This window comes from Pteropus vampyrus, unplaced genomic scaffold, assembly GCF_000151845.1.
Source record: "Pteropus vampyrus isolate Shadow unplaced genomic scaffold, Pvam_2.0 Scaffold434, whole genome shotgun sequence".
Taxonomy (NCBI): Eukaryota; Metazoa; Chordata; class Mammalia; order Chiroptera; family Pteropodidae; genus Pteropus; species Pteropus vampyrus.
This window is the reverse complement of record NW_011889215.1, coordinates 769,610-779,687: the sequence shown is the minus strand read 5'-3', so window position 1 is coordinate 779,687 and position 10,078 is coordinate 769,610. Positions and strand designations below refer to the sequence as shown.

At 45.1% G+C, this 10,078-nt stretch overlaps 1 protein-coding gene across 1 annotated transcript in view; it reads right to left on the bottom strand.

Annotated features, from left to right (window-relative positions):
• Positions 1-689: 689 nt before the first annotated feature.
• Positions 690-10,078, bottom strand: part of PRELID3A (PRELI domain containing 3A) — a 13,860-nt gene continuing 4,471 nt past the window's right edge. The window contains exons 2-7 of the mRNA XM_011381302.2: positions 6,904-7,072; positions 5,891-5,980; positions 3,948-4,018; positions 3,737-3,839; positions 1,923-2,010; positions 690-817 (exon numbers count right to left, since the gene is read on the bottom strand). Of these exons, the coding sequence (XP_011379604.1) occupies positions 1,957-2,010; positions 3,737-3,839; positions 3,948-4,018; positions 5,891-5,980; positions 6,904-7,072 (487 nt within the window). The 3' untranslated portion in view covers positions 690-817; positions 1,923-1,956. The remainder of the gene's footprint in view (positions 818-1,922; positions 2,011-3,736; positions 3,840-3,947; positions 4,019-5,890; positions 5,981-6,903; positions 7,073-10,078) is intronic.

Below are 10,078 nucleotides of genomic sequence, written 5' to 3'. Positions count from 1 at the left end.
CTAACAGGACAGCGGAGTCCTTAAAATCATAAGCACTACTGCTGTGACCTCATAACAGTGGCTCTCCCTGTGAACGGGTCTGAATAGCGAGAAATGACATGGGCCTTCAGGACTTGGGGTCACTGGTCCCAGGAGGACAGGACAAACTAGTTGCAGGCCAAGGACGGAGATCTCACGGTACTGTCAACCACACGTGTCACCGCCGGGGGTGGGTGCCCTTACTCTAGCATGTGCAGATCTGCGCAGCGATGAGGGGGAGAAGAGGGTGCACGGCAACGACATCTGAAGTGACAGATGGTAGCCAGATGGGTGAAGACAGTGGCGGTGAAGACTGTCAATTAAGGGACATGGGAGGGAAATGGGGAATAATCTGAAAAAAGATATTTAGTAAGATCCCAAGAGTTGGCCAGAAAGAGCTGAAAGCTGTTGCTAAGGAGAAAATAGACAAAGGCACAAGAACAACTGACTAAATGCTGGCATGCGGGTGGCGGTGCTGTGGGCATAGCCAGCATCCCAGACCCTGGCTCAGCAGTTGTGACAGCGGAGTAGCAGGTCATGGCCCTCATACTCCTGTTAGAGGTCTTCTTCCTCTGGGTCTCACTCTGTAGTGGACTAGAACTCTGCCTGCACCTTGGCCTGGCCTCTGATCCTGTGAGGTCACCACAGAGGAGGCTGGTGGAGGCTGTGAGCAGGCTGGTGGCAGATCCCAGCAGATTCCACATCTCTCCCAGACTGGGCCAGTGAACGTATTCAGGACTCGCTTCTTTCTTCCTTTCTTTCTCTCTTTCCTTCTTCTTTGATTTTTTGGGTGAGGCATCTGATTAAAGATTGAGGCAATTTAGCTCTAGTGTATGAGGAAATAGAATGGGACAGAGTCCACATCTCAAAGTGACACTATCGCATATACCACAATCCCCACACAAACCATGTTCACCCAGCAGGCAGGCTGTCTACATGTGGTCACCTTAGTAGTGCATCCATGGAAGAAAAGAGACCCAGCAATAGACCATGACCTTGAGTTCAAGATGACGGTGTCTGGCAAACCTAGGCTTCAGTGACTTAAGCAAAATCAGTAAGAAGCTCTTAAAGAAACCTGAACCACACGGCTCTCCTTTGCTGACTGAGGCACAAATGTGTACACAGATGCTGCAGGCAGGCAGGGAGACAGACAAACCGACCATGGGAAGCAGGGCCCAGTGCAGCACAGCAACAGCAAGTCAACAGGATGAGGAGTTTCAAGGCAGGAGTGTAAGGGTTCCCCAAACAGACGGCAGCAGGAAACTCTTGACTCTCTTCTGAGATATGAGGATGACTGCTGACCAATTAAGTGTCAAATCAGTTCTGACAGTCCAGTCACTGCTTGCCTAAGAAACCAAGGGATGTTTGTGAAGCTCAAGGAAATACTGAAAATGGCTTTTGCCACTAAAAGGAAATGGCCAGTGGCAGCCGCATGGCTGGACACTGGCTCACAGTGAGTGAGATGTACTGACCTTCTCCCCAGTACAGTGCTGGTGCAAGGGCACAGAATGGTCTTTAAAAGCACATGGCAAATATTCAAATCCTACTGCAAATGAAAAAAATCCTCCCATTAGCTCTTTAACACTGTCTGGCTCTCCTGATGAAAGCCTCTTTATCAAGCACAAGTTGTAGGAAATGTAACCAAGTGCTTCATTAAAGACAGCATAACAAGTGTTCAGGTTTCCCTTGAAAATAAATCCTGCCATGAAACAAGGAGATGAATTAGGAAGAAGATGAACCGCATAGCTTTTTCTCACTACCAAGATGCTAGATGCTGTGGAGCACAGGGCTAGAGACGTACGTGCATGCATCTCCATCTTGTAAACACCCTCCAGCACCGCACATCATGCACATGGTTAGCAAGTTGCTAACTTCTCTACCAGGTTAAAGAATACTGTAGTTACCACTGTTTATCACAAGGTGCAGATGTGGAACCCGTTAGCTCACAGCGCTTTCCGAATTTTCAATTATCCACTCAATAGCAGCCCACCCCTGGAGCAACACAGAAAGATTTCAACATGGTGTAAGAAATCTGCCACTCACTACAGATGGCAGCTACAAGCCTGTCATTTAAAGGCAGAAGGAAAGTGCTTTAGTTTTACAGAAGACACAGCAGTAACCATTTGTGAGCAACTTTTCCGTGTAAACAGGCAGTTTCTCAAGCCCAGAAATAAGGTACTACGTTATTCTGCCTAAAATTCTCCCAATAGCTTGGGCTATGCTGACACTTGCACCCCTCATCCGCACTGTCACCTCCTGAGTGCAGGACAAGGGGAAGCAGCAGCCACTTTTCACAGCCTCCTCTATGTGTCGTCCCTAAGCTCTGGCCCCTGAATCCCCAGATGACCTGCTTCTCCACCTCCATCTCCATCTCCTCTGCCCCATTCAGGTCGCCAGCTGTTCCAAGCACTTCCCCAACTGACTAGGGATACTGTCAAATGGTAACTCTAGCTACAATGAAGCAGAAATTCTCTATCAGGCCTTCAACACAGCAACCCCTCCAATAAGTGAATAAAAGAATTTTATTTGGCCGCACTGAGTTTACCCTGACTTTTCTCATAAAAAGTCTGATGCGGTGTTGGCTACACCCAATATTCAGTTCCTCCTCTAATTTTTTTTTTCACAAACATTTAGGGGCCTGCCCAAAGCCAGACCTTGGACACACAAGGGTCAGTAAGGTTCTGTCTCCTCTCAGGGGGGGCTCACAGTGGGGACAAGATGTGTGCAGCTTTGGGCACTGCGGTTCCCCTGCCTTCCCGGAACAAAGCCAAGCTACTGCATGTGTTTCTCAAGTCTAAATTTTTCTTAAAAAAAAAAAAAAGGGTAGATTGGTCAATCTATTAGTGACTAGACTAAACGCCAGCCATTAGTGGTTTTCCACTAAGTTGTGACTTAAGCAAGGTAGTAAGGGAAGTACAGCTTAGAGAGCATCTAAAAGATCTCATAATTGATGAAATGAAGCATCACTCTGACAAAAAAAAAAAAAAATCCCCAGGATAGAAAGGAGAAAGGGAAGAGTCAGGGGTGGTGGCAAAGGGAGAACAGCCAGGGGAAGATGTTAGCTTGTGAGGTAAGCTAAGGTAAAAAGCCAAGGCTCTGCTCAGGTGAGCGGCATTATCTTGAACTTCCACACATCCAAGCTCTCTTCATCAACTCTGCTGGAGAGCAGGGCAACCTGGACCCCGTGAGCAGTCTCTGCCTCACTACGACCGAGCCCTCCACCCAGGGGTCCCAGGGAGGACAGCCTCCTAGGTCCATCCTTTTTCCTCTCGCCTACACCAAGCTCACGCCCCAATCCTGCCAGAGGGGAGATGCAAGGTGGCAGCAGACTCCAGGGAACCTTTGCAAATGGAGAGGTTCCCAAAGCCACAGAATGCCTGTTAAATATGGAATGACTCAAAATCCCAAATATCCTGCCTGACATTGTAAACACACATCTTTTTGATGTGCAGTATTTGTTTTAGTAACTGAGCCTATGATATTTCTGTTCTTTGAAGTGGTAGGTTCAAACTGCTGGGTTTACCCAGCATTTTCTCTTTATATGGGTCAGCCTCCCTTGCCACTGGTTTTAGATGTAACAGTGGAACATGCTGTGGCATTATGAGCTCAACCAGACAGAGGGCCCAGCACTCATAGGATTTAGGGGATTACACATTTCACCCCCTTCTTCTGCACTGAACAGCTAGAGCACATGCAGGGGCTAGATGGAGATCCATACCTTCTTTGCATTGGATGATATCGTGTTAGCCATTAAACTTTCTAGATAGTTGCCAAGGCTGATCCCCTTCACGGTGATGATGGCTTCTTGTGTGAGCACAGTCCTACAAAAGAACAAGAAGCAGAGGGCTGAACAGCCCTGGGAGAGGGGAGGCCCCACCCAACCCTGACCCCAGGGTTCACTGTGTCAATGCCAGGATGAGATGACGTACTTTTCAGGGTTCTCTGGATGCGTTGTGTACACCAACCTCTCATTCACTGACACCAAATTTGTAAGTGTGATCTTAAAAAAAAAGAAACAATGGCTTTAGGTTCTATTTCTCTTGCATTTCTTCCCACACCATCTTCCTATACTCTTCCATCCCCAAATCAGCACTTACTGGAGCCAGAACAGAAGAAACATTAAGGCCCAGCAGGCACCACCACATTAAGGCCCCGGAAAACTGCATCCTGGCTGTGGTACCTGACAACTGTCGCCTGCTCTCTCTCCATAACCCACCCAAACCTGAGCTGGGCCTGGCCTTCAAACGGCAGGTATCTCTCACTTTTTGAAAGTTCTCATATGCTTTTAGGAAAGATCTACATCAGTTCCCATTTTCACTAGCTGAAAGAAATCTGAAGAGGATCTTCGCATTTATAAAAAAAAAAAAAAAGTGAAAATAGCGTTCGGTGTTTGTTTTGCAGCAAGTTATTATGGAGGTGGTGAGCCCCCCGAGCAGCCAGAGTGGCCCTACCAAGCATTTTTCCTGGGTGCCATACTCAGCACGTCAGCAACAAGCCGCCACAGCTGAAAACTGTGTCTGTTAGTATCTATGCTTTATCTCCATTTATTTTGTGCAGCCATTAGTAAGATGTGTCCTAAGGCGATTACTGCTTTGCTTTACACCATTTTAGTTTACGAAAGGTTTCATAGGAATAGTCTAGTTTCAGATAGTGGGGGAAACCTGTTCTCTCAAACTGCCAAATCCTCAGCAGCAAAGGACAAAACATTCCTGGGCTAGTATGCAGGTAAATGAACAAGAAGCTTCTGACCCACTGGGGAAGACCCCAGCTCTGGGACAACCTGCCCTGGAGTTTCACATGATAGAGCCCTGAATGCACACAGACCATGTGGCTGCCACATTGGCCAATGCAGCTCATGATTCCAGCAAAGCGGTTATCCAGGAAATCTCTTTCCTTCTATTGAGCCCAGAGAAATCAAAAGTCTCATTGGTTACAATTATCACAGTGTATGAAAATATTTAACAACATTAACAATTAAACTCTGATTAGCTATTATTATTTTATGTGCAATATTTTTATGACAGGCATTGTATTTTATAAACCTTATTTTCCTTCATAAATCCTCATACCAATATTGAGATTTCTTTTTTTTTTAGACAAAGAATATGAGACTCAGAAAAGGTTAATAAGTAGCATATGCAGTCATACAACCATTCAGTGATAATTTCAGGATATAGGTTCACATCTGTCCTACTCCAAACATTTCCTTTCAACTAGACCTCACTATAGCATGAACCATCCCTCTTCACCGGCAACTAAGCTTTCTTGAAGGATGAAGTGGAATTTTCCAAGTAGAGGAGAGAGAACAGAACATGTAAGTTGTCAGAAATGGCTAATGGGGGACACCTGCCAGGCCACCTGTGAATTTACACAGAGGGGTTATATAGATCTCTAATCACTATGCTGTACAACTAAAATTATTATTGTATGTCAACTGTAATTGAAAAAAAATTCATTGAATTGTACAGTGTAAATATGAGCAACGAATTGTCTATTATATTTCAATAAAGCCATGAAAAAAACTCATCTCTGCTGTTGGAAGTCAGAATAGCAGTTATTTTGGAGGGAGGCAGATACTGGAAAGGAGCACAAGGGGGACTCCTGGGGGCTGGTCGCATTCTGTCTCCTGATCTGTCTGCCAGTTACATAGGTGTGTTCGCTTTGTGGTAATTTATCATTACGTGCATTTTTCTACACATTTATTATACTGGAATAAAAAGATACTACTATACTTTGTAGTATAGATACCACTATACTACAAAATATTACGAAATAATTTCAGCCTTTCTATTAAAAATAAACGATCACTTTGACATTATACACCATCACCAAGAAATATCAAGCACCCTTCTCATCTTAGAACATTGCTTACATTGGTGGAACAAAGTTCCATTTTCTTTTCCAGTGGATCCACAACAGAATGTTCTTTGATGTATGTCAAAGTCCTACTGGTTCCCAAAATCTAAGAAACAAAGCAAAACTAGCACAGTGATGTGTTAGATTTTTCATTTTGTAGCATCAAACACAAAATACCGTTTCATTTACTAAATCACTCATCTACACAGCAGCGATGAACAGTCCCTGTGCAGCAACTTCAGGTGCTTCTGCCTTAACAGGTGAGACAGACATTAAACGAATGAATTCAGTAGAGTTGAGTATATGACAATAATAAATGCTTTGATAAAAAAGAAAACCAGGTGGAGGAGGAGAGCAGGGAAGGCCCCTCTGCCAGTGGCAGGGCCAGGGAGGGTGCCATGCGAAGTGCTGGGCTTGGCAGGAGGGACTGCCACGTGAGGAGGCAGCCAGAGGGCAGCCATCTGTGAAGCAAGGAGGGGCTGGAACAGACCCTTACCTCACGGCCTGCAGACAAAACCACCGCGCTGGCACCTTGCTCTCAGACTTGCAGCCTCCAGAATGGGTAAGAAACAAAGGCCTATGGTGAAAGCCCCCTATCTGTGGTGCTTTATCATGGCAGCCTGAGCAAATTGATACAAGACTGTGGAGTGAGGAAGGAGAGGATTCAGTGGTGGCAGGGGCTGAGAGTGGGGAAACAGTGCCACATGTCAGGAGATGTGTCAGGCCCTATGGAGATGGGTAGTTAAATGAAGTTTACAGAGAAACAGACCATCTCTTGGGATTCCCAGAAATCCCAGGTGGACACTCTTAGGGAAGGTTGTCATTTCCTGCAGGTGAGAGCCAGCCGGAGTGAAGAGAGTACAGCCTGATGATGCAAGTATAGCGAAGATGATGCTGGTCCCAGAAGGGGTGATGTGGGTTTGGCCAGGGCAAAGCAGGTGTAGCTGAGATGAAGTGGGTATCAGAAGAAGCATACTGATGTAGCTGGGTGCTGGGGGTGCCAGCAGGGGCAAGCAGCTGTGGGCTCACCGCTCTCACGAGGCGGGGCAGACCCCACTCGGTACTGAGGAGGCGCTGGCTGTGAAGCCGGCCACGGCCGTCCACACTGCGCTCCAGCACATCGACTCCCACGACACAGGGGTTCATCGGGTTCGGGTACTTCCTCATAGCAGCCTTGATGACTGTGTCCCATGGGTGGCTGGGAGGAAAAATACAATAATCAGGCCATCCATATGATTTGTAAAGTGTCCCAGAGAGCCAGAGATGGTGCCACAAGTAAAATGAAAATCGATGTTAGTACTGCTATTAAAGTTTTTGCTTTTGGTTTTAATTCAAGGTATATTCAAACAAATATATCTGAGGAGTTTGGCTCCAGGTCCAAATCCTGCGATCCTCAGAGCAGACAAGGGGCAATCAGAAGCCTTCGCCAGCAGGCCTCACCAGGGACCTGGGACACAGACAAGATCTTAGGCCTCTGGCTGCTATGCTCATCAAGTTTGCATTCCTAGCCCAGGTATTCAATGGAATTCAGAGGCTTTCTCATCACTGGGGACCCTTGCCCAAAGCACTTTCTCTCTGGCTCAGCGCTTTTCCTGTCCCAGCACTTTCTCTTTCTCTTGCCCTTCCTCCAGTCCATAAAGAGGGGGTTCTGGGACAATTCTCCCCAACCCCTGTCTGTCATGCTGTTCCATGGAGGGGACAGAACTCTAGGGAGTAGGCATCCTTTTTGCCTCTTGCCTGAACTGTTGCAGTGAACGAAGGCTTGGCCATGACTTCCACTTGGGCTCCTTGTCCTAAGTGATCAACTCAACACTTAGCAACTCAACACTATTATAACAGAAAAACACACCTGCCTTATGTGTATTTAGAACAGGCTACTGCTCCCAGCTACTGATGTGCTATGAAAAAGCAACTACTTCGTTTCAACTTCTAAGTGGTTATGTGACTTGAAGTGGCCACATATTTTTTTCTGGTTATAAAAATATGTGTTCAGTTTCTGAAAAATAAAGAAATATATGAAGAAGTAAAATCACCCAGAACTCCACTTTTCTAAAGGTAACCACATTCTGTGTGGGAGTCCCCAAGGGTGTTCCATGCTCTCCCTGAGGCTGCTCCAGTAGGATGCTACTGTTCCTTCTCTGGCCCCGAGCCCTTGAGGTGAGGGGGTGTATACCTATGTCCTTGTTTTGTTTCCTGCCATCAGAGGTCCCAAACCAGGTGCTCACTGCTCTACTGCTTTCCCAAGGTCTGTGCTCGTTTGTGCTCAGAACCTCAAACACAAGTCTGGTGGGAGCCAAGTCAGGCACCATCACAGGGTATTCAGGGTGGACCTTCCCCCACAGAGCTTATTGTACCAATTCTTCCTTCCTTCAGGTTGCATGTGCTCCCAGGAAGCATCTGAGCCCCCTGCAAAGATAAGTATGTCTTGATGACACCATCATTTTTCCAGATGTACCCAGACATGTTTGAACAGTATGTGTAGACACAGCCCAGACTCGAGAACTAGACACAGGTGCACATACACACACACACAAACACACTTAAAAAAATTAAACTGGGATCATGAGCTATATATGGACTTATCATATGCATTTTATATTTAACTGATGAATATTTTTCTATATCTTGAAGTTACTTTCAGAAATAGGATTATAAATAGCTGCACAACAGATCATCCTGTGGATATTTATATTTAACCACTCCCTGATGGCAGATTATTTAAATTGCTTCCAGTTTTGCACTGCAAAGACAGTAGTGAACATCTGTGTACACTAGCCTTTCAACATATTTGTCCTAATTTTCCTTTGGACAAATTTCTAGAAATGGAATTACTAAATTAAATATCAAAGATTGTAAACATATTGAAGGTTTTGTTCCATATTTGATGTCCTTTTTAAACAGTATAATTTATTAACTATTAATCTACTTTATCCTCATAAAACTCTTATCCCAGGTCGAAAAGTTAGGAGGAAGGCCCAGACTAGAGCCAGGTCTCCTGGCTCCCAACCTTATGATCTTCCCATTATATTCCATGGTCTCTAAATTGTTAGAGCCTGATCTAGAATCTGCTCTCTAAACAAAAACAAACAAACAAAAATGCTTTTTTAAACCATGGAATCATGTTGCTAAGTTAATGTGTTCACTGGCTTTAGCAGAAAGAGATGAAGAAGCAGAGATGTGGCTGGTTGTGATCACTCTGTAGGATGCAGAGTGAGCCTTTTCCTCTCTGAGGAAGAACCATCAGGGACATGATCAACCCAAGACCCTAGGAAAGAAGGATAATCTAGAAATATGTGAAAGCAGAAAGGGTCCTCGTTACATAGGCGGACCTTCTCAATGAAATAATCTGTGAGCCTTGTAAGTCAAGTTCCTAAGGGTTGTTCTCATAAAAACCAGTAATTTTAGCAGAATAGGTTATGCCTTCTAAAATTACTTAAAACTATCTAAAAGTTGAGGAAATATTTGTATTAAGCATACCTTACACAATATTTCTTTTATATAGACATCTTGCATCTTTCTAGCTAACAATTTAAACTAAATACAAGTTGCTTAAAATATTCACATAATAAATAATTCCACCAATTGTAGCAGGATAACCACACAAATTAACACTGACAGAACAATGGAAGAAAAGGGTAAATTAATAATATTTTATAAATAACAAGGTTTAAGCACAGCAAATCAGTATTATACAATTCTCGGTTAAATAGCCTGACACTCATTTAGTTGTTGAAACCTGAAAAGTATGGAACATGAAGTGCTGGAGAGAATGTGGGAATATGGAAGACGTGAACAGCTGGGGGATACAAGCCACTCTACCTGAGGTAATTTACCTAGAGACGGTGAGAAGGTGTGACCTGTCGGAAAGGGCTCTTGGCTGCCAGGGTTAGGCACACGGGAACTGCTGAAGTTAATCCCCAGGAGAAGCAGTCCATGGCCATGGCTCACGGTGGCCATCCCCAGGGCAGGAGGGCTCTGTGTCCCTCTGCAGGCGACTACAGAGAGCACAGTGCTGGTACTAGGAAGGTAGGAGGATTCATTCCAGGTTCCACACTGGGGAGTGGGAGGGAATAAACAAGGCCTCTCTCTTCCTAACAGTGAGGGTATCAGAAACACAAAGTGGGGTGAAATTATAGGATATCTGAGATTTGCCTAAAATAATACGGAGGAAGGAGCACTGGGTGGAGACGCATGAAACCAGACC